Source organism: Symphodus melops (assembly GCF_947650265.1).
Source record: "Symphodus melops genome assembly, chromosome: 6".
NCBI classification, from domain to species: domain Eukaryota; kingdom Metazoa; phylum Chordata; class Actinopteri; order Labriformes; family Labridae; genus Symphodus; species Symphodus melops.
The window spans coordinates 1257540-1278243 of NC_136696.1; the positions used below are offsets into that span (position 1 = coordinate 1257540).

Here is a 20704-nt window from a genome sequence, read left to right on the forward strand (position 1 = left end):
CTCCCCCCGATGACTTCACTTCCTGTGGTTGCAGCTTTCAGCCCTTTTCAAACGGAATGATGGCGGCTCCAGTAAACGCCTTTGGTTTCACGCTGTTTGTGATTAATGGAACATCAAGAGCCGATCTGAGCTCAGCGTGATTTGTTCCTGAGGACACGAGTCTGCCCGGAACACACATCATTAATGAACGAGGGGAGTGTGTGTGTGTGTGTGTGTGAAGCTGTCTCTGAGAGGGACAGGAGAGCGTCCCTCCTTTGAGTCGTGTTTTTACGCAGAACAAATCTCAGCTTGTTGTTCCTCATGGTTCAGATGCTGCAGGAGAGATTGTGTCTGTTGAAACAAGCGAAGAGGAAGCAACCTTTTCCTGAAGCAGGATATTACAAATGTTGTGTTGTAAGGAAGTGTTTTTGGTAAATACTCTGTTTGACTTTCTTGCTCATCTAAAGCTACGACATGCAGCTGGTTAGCGTAGCATAGCACAAATAGTGTGTAAATAAAGTTGGTGTGAAGGTGAAACATGTTCAGCACAGTGAGAGGGAGGGAAAGTCTCCCACATGTTCATTTCATAGAACAGAAGCCAATCAAACGACAGAGATCAGCTCCATGGTACAACTTAGAAACCCGTACTCTAAAACTAACGTCACGTAAATGTGAAAGAATTTGGCACTCTACCAAAACGATAGAATCTCGTTTAATTTGGCAATATAGTCATAATAGATATATGAAAGCTCCACGGCAGGCCCGCACTGCCTATTACTCGTCTCTTATCGAAGAAAATAAAAACAACCCAAGATACCTCTTCAGCACTGTAGCCCGGCTGACAGAGAGTCATAGTTCATTTGAGCTATCTATTCCTTTAACCCTTAGCAGTAATGATTTCAGCAGCTTTTTTAATGATAAAATTCTAAACATTAGAGACAAAATTAGCAACTTACTACCTTTACTTAGTGCAGATTCCTCCTATATTTTCGATTCGGCAGAAACGGCTCCAAATTCTCATACTAACCTCGACTGTTTTTTTCCAATTAACCTCTCAGAACTAAATTCAATTATTTCTGCGTCTAAACCGTCAACTTGTCTTTTAGATCCAATCCCAACCAAGTTGTTTAAGGAAGTCTTTCCTCTAGTTAGCAGCTCCATACTAGATATGATCAATATATCTTTAGCGGCAGGTTATGTACCCCAGTCATTTAAAGTAGCTGTAATTAAACCCTAACCCTTGATTCAGCTAACTATAGACCTATATCTAACCTTCCTTTTATCTCCAAGATCTTAGAGAAAGTGGGAGCTAATCAGTTGTGTGATTTTCTCCACAACAACAGCTTGTTTGAGGAGTTCCAGTCGGGATTTAGAGCTTACCATAGGACTGAGACTGCACTAGTTAGAGTAACAAATGATCTTCTGTTAGCCTCAGACAGGGGACTTCTATCTGTGCTTGTCCTGTTAGATCTTAGTGCTGCTTTTGACACAATTGACCATCAGATTCTGTTACAGAGACTAGAACAATTGCTTGGAGTTACAGGGACTGCTTTAAGTTGGTTTAGATCCTATTTATCAGACAGATCTCAGTTTGTGCATGTTCATGATGAGTCCTCTATGTACACCAAAGTTAGCCATGGAGTGCCTCAAGGATCAGTGCTTGGTCCGATTTTATTTACATTATAGATGCTTCCTCTAGGTAGTATTATGAGAAAACACTCCATGAACTTTCATTGCTATGCAGACGATACTCAGCTCTACATAGCAATGAAGCCAGAAGACACCAACCAGCTTAGTAAACTAGAAGCCTGCGTCAAGGACATCAGGACCTGGATGACCAGAAACTTCTTACTGCTCAACTCAGACAAGACTGAAGTTATAGTGATTGGTCCTAAGAACCTTAGAGAGACTTTCTCTGCCGATATGACGGCCCTTAGTAGTATTAGTGTAGCCTCTAGTACCACTGTTAGGAACCTAGGAGTTCTGTTGGATCAGGATATGTCCTTTGATTCCTACATTAAACACATTTCAAGGACAGCTTATTTTCACCTTGGTAATATCTCTAAGATCAGACAGATCCTGTCACAAAATGATGCTGAAAAATTAGTTCATGCATTTGTTACCTCCAGGTTGGATTACTGTAATTCTATTTTAGCAGGGTGCTATGGTAAATCTCTAAAGACCCTCCAACTCGTCCAAAACGCTGCAGCTCGTGTTCTGACTAGAACTAGGAAAAGGGACCACATTACTCCTGTATTGGCTTCTCTCCATTGGCTCCCTATAAAATCTAGAATAGAATTTAAAATCCTTCTGCTCACCTACAAAGCTCTAAATGGTCAGGCACCATCCTATCTTAAAGAGTTAATTGTACCGTACTATCCGACAAGAACATTACGTTCCCAGAATGCAGGCCTGCTCGTGGTGCCTATAGTCTCTAAAAGTACTATGGGAGGTAGAGCCTTTAGTTATCAGGCACCGCTCCTTTGGAATCGTCTACCAGTCGGGGTCCGGGAGGCAGACACACTAGGTACTTTTAAGAATAGACTTAAAACTTTTCTTTTTGATAAATCTTATAGTTAGGGCTGGCTTAGGACCAGCTCATAGTTATGCTGCTATAGGCTTAGACTACCGGGGGAACTGGCACCAAGATCTCTTATCTCTCTTTCCCTCTTTCTCAGTAGCTTGTCACTATCTTTGTATTCTAACCTCTCCTTTTGAGCTCTCTTAGGTTCCTTGAGCTCTCTTAGGTTCCTTGGGCTGTTGGTGAGGATGGCCTGCCCAAACAACCCCCCCCCCTCCCCCCGAGGATGGCCTGCCCAGACCCCCCCCCCCCCCCCCCCCCCCCCCCCCCCCCCCCCCCCCAACCAATCCCATCCTATTCTTCTTTCTGCATCTTGTCCCATCTCCCCATCCCATTTTCAAGCCCAGCACAGTTTAGCAGATGGATGTTCCGTCATGAGCCCGGGTCTGCTGAAGATTTCTGCCTGTTAAAAGGAAGTTGTTTCTTGCCACGCTATGACGGATTAAGCTGGGCTCTTGTAATATAGCCATCAGTAAGGTCCTTTACCTGCTTTTTGTAAACAAAACAATGAGCATGGTCTTGTTACCTGCTCTTTTGTTAATGTTAACAGACAAACAGTAAGGTCCTTTACCTGCTTTTGTAAAGTGTCTTGAGATAACGCCTGTTATGAATTGACGCTATATAAATAAAGATTGATTGATTGATTGATTGATTGATTTCATGTAAAGACGCTTTAACAAGCTCCTGGCAGCAGGAACTTCAACTGCTCCATCAGTCAAGGTCTGAGGGAGTCAAACGAGCCTGGAACTAAACTGACTCAAGTCTTATTGTGTGTCTTTGTTTTCACTGCAGAGCCGGGTGGGGGGGCAGGATGGAGTGCTCCTGGAAGACGCTGCTGCTGCTGGTCTGTGCGTCTCTGGGGGTGCAGTACACCGCCATCCGCACCCTGAGGGACTCCCTGTCTGGACCCTGTGAGGGAGCGTCCCACTGCAGCTCCACGCCACACAGAGGTACGCTCCAACAGCCAATGAGCAGTGAGGATTCATACAAACTGTATGTTGAAGAGTCAAAGCAGACTGAAGCTTCAGTAAAGGACAGACGAGAGGAAAGACAAACACCTGCAAACTGTCTCAAGTATAAAAACCACCATATGCACAAGTTTACCTGCAGTTATTGAAATAAGTGAAAATAAGAAATGTCCAAATATTGGCTGCTTAGGAGCTCATATTGTTTATAGCAGAAGATAAACTTTATTGATCCTGCCAGGGGAAATTCAATCACACACACACAGCTCAGAAGCGCTAGCTCGCTATCAGACCGATTTCCAGATTTTGTCGGTGCTGGGACTTGAACCGGTGACCTTCTGATTCTCCAAAATCGTCCTGAGCTGCTGCTGCTGCCACCTCATCACTGGTCTCACATCAGAGCACAGAGTCTGCATGGATATCATGTCAACAAGATCAAAGTGGACACGGTCACAAAATAAGTTGGACATGGAAGCAGTTTGGAGAAAGACGTGTCATCAAAGGTGTAAGTGAAGCAACAGACAGACTCCCACAGCTCATTAAATCCTCCCTCAAGAAGAACAGGACGGAGAAATGACACATCCCTGATTCTCTAATTGATCTCCTTTAATGTGCTCATCAACTCCTGGTCAGCAGTGATGTATTTAGAGATGGGCTGCTTCCTGTAACCACATGACTGACTCGTGCATCTTGACTCTCTGAGCTGTTGAAGCTTCATCAGCTTGATGTGTTGACGTTCTCCTGGGTGGAAGTCCAGACGAGAACAGATTCAGCTCTCTGAAATGAAACAACTCATTTAGTCTTGATGCTTGTGCTGCTCTCTTGCAGACTCCAGGTGGAGAACGTTGTGTGACGACGGTTGGATGCAGGCGGCGTCGCCACGGAAACACATCCTGCTGTTTGCCACGACCCGCAGCGGCTCGTCCTTCACGGGGCAGCTGCTCAACCAGCACCCGGAGGTGTTCTACGTGTTTGAGCCTCTCTTCCACGTGCAGCAGGCCTTTGCCAACTCCAGCAGCAGCCGCCCGCGCCGCCGGCCGGACCGCCGGGCGCTCCTGGGTGCGTACAGGGACCTCCTCCTCAACCTCTACGCCTGCGACCTTCACTTCATGGAGAGCTACATCCGCCCTGAGCCGCAGGACCACGTCACCAGCGCCTTGTTCCGTCGAAGCTCCAGCCACGCCCTCTGTGCCCCTCCCGCGTGCTCGGAGGTAGGTGGGGGCGTGGCCTCAGACCTGCCCGATGAAAGCTGGTGTCCGAAGAAGTGCGGCGCTCTGAACCTGACTTTAGCGTCCCTGTCGTGTCTGTCAAGGGGAAACGTGGCCATAAAGACGGTGCGTGTCCCTGAGGTTGGCGACCTGCGCACCCTGACCGAAGACCCTCACCTGGACCTGAAGATCATGCACCTGGTGAGAGACCCCCGAGCCGTCCTGGCCTCCCGCATCATGGCCTTTCCAGATCAGTTCCGTGCTTGGAAGATATGGAACGCCACGGGACGGCAGCCCCGTTACGTGGACCTTTCCCAGATCAGCAGCACCTGTAAGGACATGTCAGCCTCCGCAGAGACCGGCCTGCAGAGACCGGCGTGGCTGCAGGGACGCTACATGCTGGTGCGATACGAGGACCTGGCGTTTGACCCGGAGGAGAAGGCGGCTGAGATCTACAGGTTCGTGGGGCTGGAGATGGGGGAGCGAGTGCGTCTGTGGATTTCAAAGAACACCAACAGTCATGTGTCTGCTCCCTCCCAGTGGAATTACAGATACTCCACCAGCAGAGACTCCAGAGCCGCCGCCCAGAGCTGGAGGCTTGGACTCAGCTTGGACATGGTGAGGACGGTGCAGCGACTGTGCAACCACACGCTCACTCTGCTCGGGTACAAACCGGTTCAGTCTGCAGCTCAGCTCAGAAACCTGTCGCACAGATTAATCCAACACCTGAGCTTTGACACCCACACATGAGCCTTTCTCATGTATGCACATGCACGCCTTGAGCTGCCGTTTCCCCTCCTCTCACCACTAATCACACTCACACAAGAGGACGGGGACACATCTCCTCAGCTTCTTTCAGGACTCACAAAGAAGATGTTGGTTCAGAGTCACCATTTCCAAAGTCAAAAACACTTGTAATGGCGGCTTGCTTCACTTTGAGGTGGACAGGCTGCAGGAGTTTGCTCTCATGAAAAACAATGTGCTCAGTGTTCAGGACTAACACACATGTAAAGACACCAACCAGCCAGGCTCAGACTAAATGTGGATTCTGAAAAGACAAACAGCCAATCAGAGTTTGTGGTTTCAGGTTGGGGGGCGGGGCGTTCCTGTGGACACGCCCCTGCTCACAGGTGTCCCTCACAGCGTGAGCGAGGTGAGCTGAACAGAAGCACTGAGGGGAGTTTACAGGAGTTGTGTGCAGCTTTGGAACAGGACTGTTTCTCTCCTCTCTGTCGTCGTGCTGATGGGATGAACGTTATTTCACTTGTTTCATCAGAGTCATTTCATTTCACTCCTTCTTCACTGTTTTTATCAAAGACATGAAAAGAGCTTTCATCCTAACTCTCTGTACTTCTCAGAGCGGGCCACCCAAACTCGCCTTCTTTTATTGCTGCATTTTCAAACAATGTCATGAAATCTTCTGCAGCTCGATGACGACAGAACAAAAACTGTGAATGCTGTTTGTGTTTATATTTGTAAAGACTTTTTAATAAACCATTCAGAAGTTAAACACCACACAGCCGTGTGTGTGTGTGTGTGTGTGTGTGTGCGCGTGTGTGTGTGTGTGTGTGTGTGTGTGTGTGTGTGTGTGTGTGTGTGTGTGTGTGTGTGTGTGTGCTGCAGCTTCTCTCGTCCTTGTGTCTGAACGCCGTGAGGCAGCGTGCCAGCTCCACACACGGGCCCATTCATGTCCACGGCGTGCTGCTCTCTGGAGAGAAAGGCTGAGCTCGTTTCAGAGGAGGAGCTGGATCGGATGAGTAACAGAAGAACCTTTGATTGACAGTGATTTTCTCTCCTTTGAATCTTGCATGGAGGCGGAGCTTGTTGCCCGCTGGGCGCTGTGAGCTTCAGTGTGATGGACAGTCTACAGTTTGAGCAGAGCGCTCATGCTAACCATGCTAGCATTAAATGGGAGCTGAAATATTCTCTGATGTATTTTTAGACTCCAGCGGTCCTTCAGCTGCTGACAGCGGAGGAATCTCAGCGATGCCCGCAAACAATCGATCTAGATCTCCAGCTTAGGAGGAACAGGATTTAAGATGCGTGCAGAACAGATTGTCTTTCTTTGGACTTCATCTGCACGGCTCTACAAGCGGGCCATGAAGCAGAGCTTTATGACACCCGGGGAAATACGCTTCATCCGCTTTAGCATCAGTGACACACAAAGCTGCCACGGCCTGAGTCAGCCGTCAGCTAATTACTCCATAGCGCCGAATCTCAAACACACCATACTTTCAAATCCAATCGATGGGGATGATCTCAAAATCTGACACGTTATGCAAAGATAATTATCATATTGATATCAAACAGCTGTGACATAGATCACAGGTTAGTGTTCATCTTTACTTAATTTAATTTTCAGAGAGGAATCTCCTTCAGGAGTTTACACTTCTGTAGGATCTCCTTCACACACCTTCATCTTCTTCTATTATTTATTCACAGATTAAAAAGAATTACAATTCCATTAATCCAAAGTCTGTGACCTGGTGACCAGCTGCCTGAATAACCACAACATGTTTTAGTTCCTCCAATTCCCTCATACTAAGCAATATTTATATTTCTGCTACAGTTTAGTTCACATTGTGTGATATTTACATTTTATATTTCAGCAATATCTATCCATAGTTTACTATGCTGCTACCTGTAAATAACTTTACTATACAGAGCCCATTTTACCTTAATTAGAGTTACTTTTTTATATTCCTCTTCTGTGATTTCTTTTTAGCTGTGTGCACTTTAAGATGAAGCAAAATTATGTATTGACAATAGAGACACTCTATTCTATTATTTTCTGGTAATAGAAACACTAACCTCTAATCACTGAACACATGAACACAATAAGACTAAAGGCTAGGCTATAGAAAGCATTGAAGATGGTGATACTGTTGTTATGTAGGACTGTCTGTATGTATGTAAGACTCCTGCTTCTTCATTAATCTCTATATAAACCTGCAAACATCTTTGTAATTGACTCAAACTGACAGATCTCTCATCTTTGCCACTTTGTTGTGAAATTAATAAAAACTCTGGAGAAGTTGTTTTTATTCCGACGCTGACTGTTGGTCTTGAACTCATCAACACAAACAAGACGTGTCCTGCGCATGCGCCGCACCTTTTGACGCAGCCGTTACCTTTTGAATCCAGAAGAATCGACAGAAATCAAGAAGGAAGAAAGAAAACAACTTTACATTTTTTCTGTGAGAGAATACAGGGAGACTGATGTGTGAGTAAACTGGGGTTTGTTTTAATCTAAAGTAAATTCAGTTTAAGTCCAAAACCGGAGTTAAGACTGTTCCTAGCTAGCAGCAACCAGACCAGTGTTTGAGTTTAACACAGTGACCTCCTATCAGCTCTCTTTCAGTCAAGTGTGTGCAGTGCATGTGTGATAGTCAACAGCTACTGGAAACAGAAGATATAATATACTTGTTGGATGTATCTTTAATGAACAAACTGTAAAAACAGACTCGCTGACTGGAAGACAGCCCTTATCACGGTCACACTTCAAACCTAAACACCGACATCTTCAGTAAAGATGACTGAGTTAAATAACTGCATTCCTGTCGGTCCACTAACTCACCTGCCTTTCTGCACACTCTTGACCTGTTCACTCATTACACATAACCACATGAAAACGGTTACTGAGGACAATGTGCTGCTGAGATTATCTTTTCTCCGACGCTCATGAACGCCTCGTTAGAAATGATATTTGGCGGCAAGCGCGAGCGCTTTTTGTCTTCATCCACTTAAAGCCGATAAGTGATGGCTGGCAAAAAGAAGGAAACATGACACAATAACTGAATATTTTCAAACTTTTCAGCGAGACGAGGACAGGAGAAACGCGTGAGTACACTGAGATTTTATTATATTAATATTTATGAACGTTTAAACTTTAAAGGACTGGTTTTAAGTTGAGCTAGCTAGCAGGATGACACAGCTAATATTAGCATTAACCCTCTTGGGGACACTTCAAAACATGTTTTACTGATCTTTTTGTCATTTTGGATGCTCTGGCATTCATTTTTCACCCAGTTGTGTATTTCGACTCAATTTTTATAAATGTAAATGATTAATCTCTATATAAACCTGTAAACATCTTTGTAACAGACTCAAACTGACAGATATCCCAGCTCTGTCACTTTTTGTGCCTTGACTAAAAACACTGTGGAAGTTGTTTTATTACGATGCTTAATGCTGCACTTGAACTCATCAACATGAACGAGAGGTCTCACTGACTTTATTGTCACAAAGAAATGATGTTTGATTCAAAATATAAAGATATAGATTCTAACTGTGCTCCCCACAGACCAGACAAAAAGACTTCTGATAATGTCCAAAAGTTTTTCTTATGTTGTGTTGTGTGCCTTGTGTTTATTTTGTTGTTGTTAGGCACTGAAACCATCAATAATATAATTTCTTTGTGTGTTTAATAAGTAGATGCAATAATCGTTTTAGCAGCGTAAGTGAAGTCTTCAAATAAGTTGATTTCAGTTAAAAAAAAATATTCATAAATATTTTGTGTGTGTTATCTGCATTTCTTTAAAATAATGAAGTTTTGCACTTTCATTTGAAGAAATATCCCAGCTCTGATTGAGTATATTAAAGTAGAGACCATGTCAATGAACTATGAGGGCAAAATACTAAAACAAAGTAATCGTTCATTTATCGTAATCCAGGTAAAATGTAGTGTTCACTGAGATCATTTTTCTCTACTGTTCTTCTTTTATTATTTCTAAAATCTAATACATTTTTAAAAACTTAACTTACACTATAACATATGACCCGTTTCTTAAAAACATCATACCTAAATGTATTTTAAAAGACTGAAATACTTCCTGTTTGCGGCCACATGAACAACTTTAACACTGACTTCTTTTCTCTCAGACGCTGCACAGGGATTTAACGGCTGTGTATTTATTTTACACCATGATGATTCTGAACCATGGATTACATGTGGCTTGATACCATGGGGGGTGATCTGATCATGGATCATCTGGAAACTGTTTCATCACCAGTCTGACATCCACAACATGCTGAAGGTAGGTGATCCCAACTTACTCTGTTAAGTTTGCTGACTTACTATCCAAACCTAGTTAGCTTAATGCATTTTACTGTGAGCTCAGCAGAGAGGTCATGAAGAAACCTGAACTGATGATGGTAAATTATTAACTTTTATTTCTTGTGATAACAAGGGGAGGAGAAGAGACTCTGAGCTGATATGGGTTTCTAATAAAACAATAAAACTGAAAGAGTTCCTGACAGTCTGAGCTCAGACTCTATTTTGAGTGGACCGAGCAGAAGGACACAGGGTGAGTTTAATTTAACATTTTTCTGACTTTACTGTTCTAACCTCAGGTTCATGCTGAGTAATAATTTAAACTGATCAGAGACAGTACAGGATCAGCTCTGTGAACGTGGAGTACTTCCTCTTTTCTCAGCTTTTAGTCAAAAAGTAAGGTCAAGTAAAAGTTGTGTAGCTAAAATTCTGAATCGTTCTGAATCAGACTTGTTTGTCAGGACTCCTGCGGTCGACGCTCTCAGTCTGTGTTGCTGGTTTTCTCTCAGATGAAATAAAGTCCAGAGGACGACAGTGCTTATGTTCCACATTCATGTTAGATAATCTCCACCTCCTCAAAGTAGTTATGATAAATAATGGATCTTAATAAAATGTTATCAGTAACTAACGTCTCAATAAAACATCTATTTGACCAAAGGTGGTTTTATGACATGATTTGATCCTTACAGGCATCACAGACTGTCAGGTCCAAAACTGACACTCCGCAGCTTTACCTCCATGTTAGTCTAGGTTGTGCTGCATCTGCAAATAGATTCTGAGAACAAACAGACAGACATCAGAATTCAGGTTATAATACTTGCAAGGAGATCAGCTTCGGAGACAGCAAGAGTTCACAGTCTCCAAACCCACTCTGCTGTCCTGCTGCTCGTCCTTTCTTTTTATTGAAGAAAGACGCCCTAATTTACATAAGATATGAGTGAGAAATAAGGGAGGGGGAAAAGCAGACGGGATCACTCATATCTGCACATGATGTTTGTTATTAGAACATACATGAAAATAAGCTGTGGCTGTGTTCTTGGGTATCTTCAGCATCCTTTCGTTATCAGAAGCTGGCATCCCTGTTGATGACGCACACTTGCGCACACTTGCGTGTGGGTGATAATTCTTACAAAACATCCTGAGTGAAGAAGTACAGAATGTACTTTTTCAGCACTGAGAGACACTTTGTTGACCATGGCCTTGCACAGTGACACTTCATGATAACTTATACACATTTTGTTCTAACACAGACTTTGTTTTATATCCTTCTAGAAATAAAACTGTTGCTCCAAAGGTCATAACTGCTGTTAAATATTAAAATACTGCTTTAATGTTTGAAGTTTAAAATTCTAAACCTCGATATTATCAGACACACAGGAAGGATAAATGTTTGAACTAAATATATATCAAACCCTTAAAGCAGACCAGGGTCAAATACCAAGCAGGGAGTCAGATCAGAAGGACAAATCAGGTTCAGATCAAAACAAAGTGCAGTGATGTGTTTGATCAGGTACTAAGGCAGACAGGAAGAGAGGCTGAGTCACATAAAGGTTCACATTAGGGGGCGCTAGTAGCCAAGTGGTTGGTGTCATTTCCTGCTCTCTCTCTCTACCTGATTTATGAATCTGTCTCTACTATTAAATCATTGATAAAAGGACCACAGTAGGTATTAAAATATGGAGGCTTGACCATCTCTATTTAACATAACCTTCCTGTTTGTGTCTTACCTGTATGTCTTCCTTGTCCTCAGGTTGATGTACCATGAACGTCATTGATTGTCCTGAGCAAACTGGAGATCAGAAGATGAGTGATGGAGGAGACAAAGTGGAGGACAAAGCAGAGTCTCCTCTGTCCAGCTGTCTCTCTATGAAGAGTGACAGGTCTAAAGGTCTTTCTCCAGACTTCAGTAATGAACCAGGACCCTCAGATCAGAAGTAAGAAAACTTCTTTAAATCCCCAAAATGTCAAACTACAGAATTGTGCTTGTTATTAAGAACAAGAGTTAGATAGATAGATAGATTGATAGATACTTTATTGATCCCGAGGGAAATTCAAGGCATCCAGTAGCAGTATACAGACAGGCAGGACACAAGACATTAGTTACAATACACACCCGCTGTCCCCCCTCCCCTCTGTATACAAAATCCCCCAAACAAGATATAGCAGCCCCTATGTCACTAAGAATAAACATAATTATATGTTAAACCTGTGCAGTTAGCATTAGCAGTTAGACTTAAAACTTATATAGCATAATGTGTAACCTGTGAGGAGAGAAAAACATGTGTTGGTTAAAAGAGACCTGTAAACAGTTAAAGAGCCTTAGAAACAAAGTGCTGACCTTCTAGAAGCTAGTTACATGTGCATGTACAGAGGTGTTTGAGCTTATGCCAGAGGTGTGAGTACAGTCGTTAAACAGTCAATGCAGGAATGTAAATTGGCTCACCAACTTAAAGGAGCAGTGATTAGCATTACGTGTCCTAGTCAATATGGTGAATATTACTATTCACCATATTGACTATGGTGAAACCAGGAGTGGTTAGGGTGATTATCGTTAAGTACCCAACTATCCTACAGTTGAAACAATAGAATAATTTAATAGACATTTGATGCATGTTTGTGAACCAGTGATTTTATTTACACCACTGACTTGAGTCAAGAAAATATTGTAACACTTCCCAAGAGACTCAACAGCATTATCAATAAACTCAAACATGTTAATTTTCAGGTTTTGTGCAGAACCAGGTTTGAATCCCCATCAATGGTTTTAATCTCATCTTATCTTTTATCTCTACAGAAAAACACAGAGGTCTGTTTCTGTGGAGGAGCAGCTGTCCAGATGTGCTTTGAGTCAGGATGTCCTGAGAGATCCAGTTTCTACCAGCTGTGGACACTGGTTCTGCAGACAGTGTCTCACCTCATACTGGGACCAGTCCACTTCATCAGGAGGGTCCTCCTGTCCCCAGTGTGGACAAAGACCTGTAATAAGACAAGGACTGCAGATATCCAGTCAGTCCAGCACTGAAATCAGTAAGACTGAAGTCACTGAGTCTGAAAACAAGACTTTATCATTTATTACATTTGTTAATGCTGTTAATATTTTCATTAATATAGTCAAATGTATCAATATAATTTAACCTGGTTATATTTAATATGTTCTTCTTCTCTTGTAGAAGCACACATTAATCACAGGGAGGTTTTTGTGTCAGTCAGTTTGTTTAATAAATCCAGTCTCAGGATATGTTTCTTCTCTTTCAGCAGATAGAGGTCTGCAGGAGGTTTTAGATGAATATAAGATCAGTCTGAGGACGAGATATGAACATGTGACTGAAGGAAGTGACGAAACAGGAAGTAAGAAAGGAAGTGAAGAAACAGGAAGGAGAATCCTCCTCAACAGGATCTACCCTGAGCTCTTCATCACAGAGGGGCAGAGTGAAGAGGTGAACACCCAACATGAGGTGAGACAGATGGAGACAGACTCTAAAAAGAAGACCCTCCATGAGACTCCAATCAAGTGCCAGGACCTCTTTAAAGCCTTACCTGACCAACAGGAACCAAAGACAGGAGCTCAACCCGACCAACAGGAACCAAAGACAGAAACTCAACCCGACCAACAGGAACCAAAGACAGGAGCTCAAAAGGAACCAAAGACAGAAAGTCAACCCAACCAACAGGAACCAAAGACAGAAACTCAACCCGACCACCAGGAACCAAAGACAGAAGCTCAACCCGACCAACAGGAACCAAAGACAGAAGCTCAACCCGACCAACAGGAACCAAAGACAGGAGCTCAACCCGACCAACAGGAACCAAAGACAGAAGCTCAACCCGACCAACAGGAACCAAAGACAGGAGCTCAACCCGACCAACAGAAACCAAAGACAGGAGCTCAACCCGACCAACAGGAACCAAAGACAGGAGCTCAACCCGACCAACAGGAACCAAAGACAGGAGCTCAACCCGACCAACAGGAACCAAAGACAGAAGCTCAACCCGACCAACAGAAACTCATCAGAGTGGTTCTGACAAGCGGCGTGGCTGGTGTTGGAAAAACCTTCTCAGTGCAGAAGTTCACTCTGGACTGGGCCGAGGGCTCAGAGAACCAAGACGTCAGTCTGCTGATCCTGCTTTCATTCAGGGAGCTGAACTTGGTCAGAGATAAGTGCTACAGTCTTCTTGAGCTGCTCCGTGTTTTCCATCCAACATTACAGAAGGTGGCAGCAGAGACGCTCTCTGGCTGTAAACTGCTGTTCATCTTTGACGGCCTGGATGAAAGCAGACTGTCATTGGACTTCACAAACAGGGAGGTTGTGTCTGATGTCACACAGAAGTCATCGTTAAACACACTGTTCACAAACCTCATCAAGGGGAATCTGCTCCCCTCAGCTCTCATCTGGATCACTTCTCGACCTGCAGCAGCCAATCAGATCCCTCCTTCATGTGTTGACAGGGTAACAGAAGTACGAGGCTTCACTGACGCCCAGAAGGAGGAGTACTTCAGGAGGAGGTTCAGTGATGAAGATCTGTCCAGCAGAATCATCTCACACATCCAGACATCCAGGAGCCTCCACATCATGTGTCTGATCCCAGTCTTCTGCTGGATCACTGCCACAGTTCTGGAGCACATGATGAGCACAGAGCAGAGAGGAGAGCTGCCCAAGACCCTGACTGACATGTACTCACGCTTCCTGCTGGTTCAGACAAAGAGGAAGAAGAACAAGTATCATCAGATGAGTCCACATGGACTGACGGAGGCCGACAGGGAAGTTCTTCTGAAGCTGGGGAGGCTGGCGTTTGAACATCTGGAGGACGGAAACATGATGTTCTACCAAGAAGACCTGGAGCGGTGTGGTCTGGATGTCACAGAGGCCTCGGTGTACTCAGGAGTTTGTACAGAGATCTTCAAAACAGAGTGTGTGATCTTCCAGAAATCAGTCTACTGCTTTGTTCATCTGAGCGTTCAGGAGTTTCTGGCTGCAGTCTACATGTTCCACTGTTTCACCGACAGGAAGAGAGGTGTAGTGGAGGCGTTCCTTAAAGACATCCAACACAGGGAATCATCTGGACTACTGGATACTTTTTTAAAGAAGATTTTGAACCTTTTCAAAACTCCTGAAAGCTATGACTTATCTCTGGAAGTCTTCCTGAGAGGTGCCATGGAGAAATCCCTGAAAAGTAAGAACGGTCACCTGGACCTGTTTGTTCGCTTCCTTCATGGTCTTTCTCTGGAGTCAAACCAGAGACTCTTAGGAGGCCTGCTGGGTCAGACATACAACAGTCCAAAAATGATCCAGAGAGTCATCAACAACCTGAAGAAGATGAACAGTGAAGATATCTCTCCTGACAGAAGCATCAACATCTTCCACTGTATGATGGAGATGAAGGACCTCTCAGTCCATCAGGAGATCCAAGAGTTCCTGAAGTCAAAGAACAGATCAGGGAAGGAACTCTCTGTGATCCACTGCTCTGCTCTGGCCTACATACTGCAGATGTCTGAGGAGGTTCTGGATGAGCTGGACCTGAGGAAGTACAAGACTTCAGACCAGGGACGACTGAGACTGATTCTAGCTGTGAGGAACTGCAGGAAGGCAGAGTAAGTCCAGATGTGATTAAATATGAGTATAAATAAAGTAACAATCAGCTGTTTAGTTCTTCATATATATATAATATATAATCTCTCTGTTTGTGAAAACAGAGTTCATCTATATTCAGTAAATGAAGAATATTTGTCTCTGTCTTGATTCAAAGCGCTCGGACATTTGTGTTTTCCTCCTTCATGGACTCGAGAGTAAAGTCTGAGTTGTGTTAGCGTGCGTGAAAAGGAACATTCGATGAGTTTGTCTGTCCTGACTTCATGCTGACAGTAAGAAGTTAAAGTAACACAGCTAACGAGAGGTTGATTAGTAACAGTGACATGATGAGTGAAGTTACCAACAGTTATGTCTTACATCACGTTACAGACAGAAGGTGGATCAAAAAGTCAAGCAGCCAAAATAATAGATTTCAGTACATTGAACTGTGTTAGTCAGGTATTATGTTGTGTTGGATCAGATCACAGATTGAAGTCATGGATGATTTTATTGGCCGCTCTCCTCTGAACTGCCCCTTTATTACAACTTTACAAACCCCGAACAAGAATCCATCTGAGAATAATGAATTTACTAAAAGCTACAAAAACAAGATTTATTTCTCTGTTGAGCTTTGATAAAGTTGAGCATGTGACAGCGGGGTTAGAGGTAAATAAAAGTAACAGAGTGATTTATGACAACAAACAACATAAATTGAGTCCCCGGTCTGCTGCTTGTTCTGCTCTGACTTTATGAGCAGATGCAGCTTGTCACAGGTTCGTTTTTAAAAGTGAAAAGATGATGGCTCAGTCGGGAAAACTTCTGTTGATGGGTTTTTATTCACCAAAGAAAATATATACAACCATGTAAAAAATGTGCCAAAATCCCGGTCAGTGAACAAACAAAAGAAAACAAACAAAGTATTTACAATACTTTACAGAAAAGGGCAACACGATGTGTTGGGAACAAACGTGATCTGGTCACTTTTTCTGTTCGCTCTCATTTTGTCTCATTTTGACACAGAGGGTAACAAAGACAAAGGGTGCGTTCGGATTGTCCCTCCTGTCCTCTAACACTCACATTTCTTCCTTTAACCCTGGAAGCAGTTAAGTGGCGGCCATGATGAGATCCTTCCATAGTCCATTTTCTGTAAACTGTAGTTCCACCACGGCAGACTCACGTCTCTAACCTCCGCCGCCGTCACATTATTATGACATCACCGAGTCAAAGTGTGGTCGGATTGTCAAAACAATGCCATCACCTTTTCCTAAGTCCTTTATGAAGTCTCCTAACACCTTTCCTAAGTCCTTTATGAATTCTCCTAACACCTTTCCTAAGTCCTTTATGAAGTCTGCTAACACCTTTCCTTAGGTCCTTTATGAAGTCACCTAGCACCTTTCCTAAGTCCTTTATGAAGTCTCCTAACACCTTTCCTAAGTCCTTTATGAAGTCTCCTAACAGCTTTCCTAAGTCCTTTATGAAGTCACCTAACACCTTTCCTAAGTCCTTTATGAAGTTTCCTAACACCTTTCCTAAGTCCTATATGAAGTCTCCTAACACCTTTCCTAAGTCCTTTATGAAGTCTCCTAACACCTTTCCTAAGTCCTTTATGAAGTCTCCTAACACCTTTCCTATGTCCTTTATGAAGTCTCCTAACACCTTTCCTAAGTCCTTTATGAAGTCACCTAACACCTTTCCTAAGTCCTTTATGAAGTTTCCTAACACCTTTCCTAAGTCCTATATGAAGTCTCCTAACACCTTTCCTAAGTCCTTTATGAAGTCTCCTAACACCTTTCCTAAGTCCTTTATGAAGTCTCCTAACACCTTTCCTATGTCCTTTATGAAGTTTCCTAACACCTTTCCTAAGTCCTATATGAAGTCTCCTAACATCTTTCCTAAGTCCTTTATGAAGTCTCCTAACACCTTTCCTAAGTCCTATATGAAGTCTCCTAACAGCTTTCCTAAGTCCTTTATGAAGTCACCTAACACCTTTCCTAAGTCCTTTATGAAGTCTCCTAACACCTTTCCTAAGTCCTTTATGAAGTCACCTAACACCTTTCCTAAGTCCTTTATGAAGTTTCCTAACACCTTTCCTAAGTCCTATATGAAGTCTCCTAACACCTTTCCTAAGTCCTTTATGAAGTCTCCTAACACCTTTCCTAAGTCCTTTATGAAGTCTCCTAACACCTTTCCTATGTCCTTTATGAAGTTTCCTAACACCTTTCCTAAGTCCTATATGAAGTCTCCTAACATCTTTCCTAAGTCCTTTATGAAGTCTCCTAACACCTTTCCTAAGTCCTATATGAAGTCTCCTAACACCTTTCCTAAGTCCTATATGAAGTCTCCTCACACCTTTCCTAAGTCCTATATGAAGTCTCCTAACACCTTTCCTAATTCCTTTATGAAGTCTCCTAACACCTTTCCTAAGTCCTTTATGAAGTCTCCTAACACCTTTCCTTCACCCTGTGATGTTTTCACGTGGTGAAGGAAAGGTGGATAGTGAAAGTAGATAGGAGGGACAATCTGAACGCACCCAGAGACTAAATAGACATTGGACAATCAGACACAGGTGAGACTAATCAGGGTCATCAACAAGGCAGGAAACACAAGAAACACAAGACCAGAACACTTTAGCACAAGTACAAATAAAAACCTGACACTGAAAACACAACCTCAACAAGATATTACAAAATAAAACAGGAAACACCAAAGACGAGACTTAAAACACTAAACGCCAAACTAGGAACCTAAACATAGGAAAAAATATTACGACAACAGAAGGACACAAGGATACAAAGTAAGACAGGAAACAGTGAAGACTAGAACTATAATATAAATCAGAAAACACACAGGGAACAATGAGAACTAAAAACAGGAAATCAGAACTAAATCATGACATCAGAGAAACACGTTTACAAGTGATGGAAATGTTTGTTAACACAATTTAAATTGGATGAAAATATGAAGACGTTCCTTTAAATAACATTATCTACCATTTGTTTTACAACAGGTTTAGTAACTGTGGACTATCAGAGACTCACTGTGAAGTCGTGGCCTCAGCTCTGAAGTCCAACCCCTCCCATCTGAGGGAGCTGAACCTGAACTTCAACGAGCTGCAGGATTCAGGAGTGAAGCTGCTGTCTGCTGGACTGAAGAGTCCAAACTGTAGACTGGAGACTCTGAAGTAAGACTACAGGTTTCATTTCTCTCTTCACATTAATATGATGAGAAGCTAAACTTTAAGAGAGTCAGTCAAGGATTTAAAACATAAAGTACAAACATGAGATGATGTCAGTCTTTCAGACAGCGCTGTCATCAAAAACAACAAACGTCTCTCTGTCATCAGAAAAGGACGAACACAAGATGAAGTGAGAAAATGAAACCTGAGGGGGAAATCACTGAGAACAAGAGAGAGATACTGATCATATATTAAAGAAAGATGAAGATGTGACGGTACATTTCTTCTGACAGCTGCAGCTGTAAAACCTGGAATCAGGGTTCCCACTCGTCCTGGAAAACCTGGAAAATGATCAATGCATTTTCCAGTCATGGAAAACATGTAAAATGAGAAAAAATGTCAAATGTCCTGGAAATGGTTTAGTTTCCCTGGAAATGTATTTATCCTCCCCCGGCCAATGTGAACGGATTAAAAGTTCTGCGCATGGATTTGTCCACTTATCTTCTGACAACATGAAGACACAGCGCTTCTTTGCTGGCGCAGCGCCCCACGTGACGCTACCCAACACAGTCACATGAATGATTGTCATTATCAGCACATCATCACCATGACTTACTGTATGTTTATACTCTGGTGCCAAGAAGGCAGACTATCAGACAGAATGCTATTTGGACTTTCAGAATAAAAGACAGTCTTAAGATAACCTGAAGAACTCCTCACAGAAGATCACAACAGATGGATCAGTGTTCCTGTCTCACCACAGCCATGACAGCACACATGTGAGAGGGAGTTTTACATGTTCTTAAATCTGCTTGGTGTGATAAAGGTCATATGTGTCATTTTAATTCTAGGAATTGTATATGTTACACATTTAGATAAGGCTGTAGTGTTTTAAAAGCAGCCTCCCACAGTGGTCAGGGATAAGCCCAAGTCCCTCTCTCATTGGTGTTTGATGCAGGATAAGCTGTGAGAGGAGGCAGTGGACCAATCTCCTCCCTGAAGTTCTCTCCCTCAGTCTGAAGTCAGTGAAAGGCCTCATCCTTTATGATGTGTCCCAGGTGGTTTAAAGGGTAGTCTAAGCCTACCCTGGAAGTTTCCATGTTCAGTTTGTCAGTGTTCTAGCAGCAGCTGTTAATAAGGGCGGCTGTGGCTCAGTTGGTAGAGTCGTCGTCCCTCAATCGGAAGGTCGAGGGTTCGATCCCCAGCTCCTGCGAGCAACATGTCCGTTGTGTCCTTGGGCAAGACACTTAACCCCAAATTGCTCCCCCCTGCTGCGTCTGGGGCGCATGAAGGTCAGCGTGAAGTGTCGCTGCAGACCGGTCCTCGACCAAAAGCCATTTCGTTGTACTTGTACCTGTACTGTATCAATGACAAATAAAGAATCTTCTTCTTCTAATTCTTCTTCTAAGGGCTTATTCCATACAGGGCGTGATGGTTAAGACCACCCATTAAAGGATTCTGTAAGGATTGAACAACATCACAGCTGAATGAAAGAATTGTCTCTTTTAAAAGAGTTTAAGGGTGGAACCATGAAGCTGATAAAGAGACAGACTTGCTCTGTTCATAAAGGAGATTTTCCTTCATCCATATAGACGTAGACTTCACATGATGATGCTAAAACAATTCAAGTAGAAAACAGGAAATGAAGCGTCTGACCCTCAACAAGAATGACACATGATCATGTTCCCTTTTTAAAGATTTGTTACTAAACAGTCAGAGTTTCATTATAAATACATTTAAATTATAGATATTTTATAGAACATGTTTGATTTTACACACACACACACAGACACACAGAGAGACAGTCCCAGGTGTGTGTAGCTCAGTAGAGTAGTGGGTGTGTAATCTTGACTGAGATCAGTAACATGTTGGTGTCTTTATTGACATGAACAGCTGGATGAATGTTTGGATGATGTCTGTAGAAAGCTGACATTTGAATGATCCACAATAACAATGACAAAGTCTCTCTACTTATTTTAGGGACACACTCACTGATTGGACCTAGTTATGTTCTTATCATCTCATTCATCATTCTTTTTATTCTCTTCTTTTATTCTTTATTCAGATTGTGGAGATGCAGTTTGTCAGAGATCAGCTGTTCTTCTCTGGCCTCAGCTCTGAAGTCCAACCCCTCCCATCTCAGAGAGCTGGACCTGAGCTCCAACTATCTGCAGGA

The 20704-nt window shown here is 43.0% G+C and overlaps 2 protein-coding genes and 1 long non-coding RNA gene across 3 annotated transcripts; all 3 read left to right on the plus strand.

Moving 5' to 3' along the window:
- Positions 1 to 3356: 3356 nt before the first annotated feature.
- On the plus strand, positions 3357 to 5483 carry LOC306825807 (carbohydrate sulfotransferase 1-like; the record flags this gene model as incomplete). Its single annotated transcript, XM_079346764.1, has 2 exons — positions 3357 to 3510; positions 4354 to 5483. Exons 1-2 carry the CDS (start codon positions 3372 to 3374, stop codon positions 5481 to 5483), a joined length of 1269 nt encoding a protein of 422 aa, XP_079202890.1. The 5' UTR covers positions 3357 to 3371.
- Positions 5484 to 9296: 3813 nt separating this feature from the next.
- Positions 9297 to 11586, plus strand: LOC306825408. The gene is made up of 3 exons (XR_013779258.1): positions 9297 to 9769; positions 9923 to 10039; positions 11537 to 11586. It is a non-coding gene; the product is annotated as an uncharacterized lncRNA (long non-coding RNA).
- A 1889-nt stretch (positions 11587 to 13475) lies between these two features.
- LOC306825808 (protein NLRC3-like) lies at positions 13476 to 18722 on the plus strand (the record flags this gene model as incomplete). Its single annotated transcript, XM_079346765.1, has 2 exons — positions 13476 to 14958; positions 18697 to 18722. Coding segments are annotated over 2 exons (1509 nt in total), but the record flags the coding sequence as incomplete, so codon positions are not given.
- Between the last annotated feature and the right edge of the window lie 1982 nt (positions 18723 to 20704).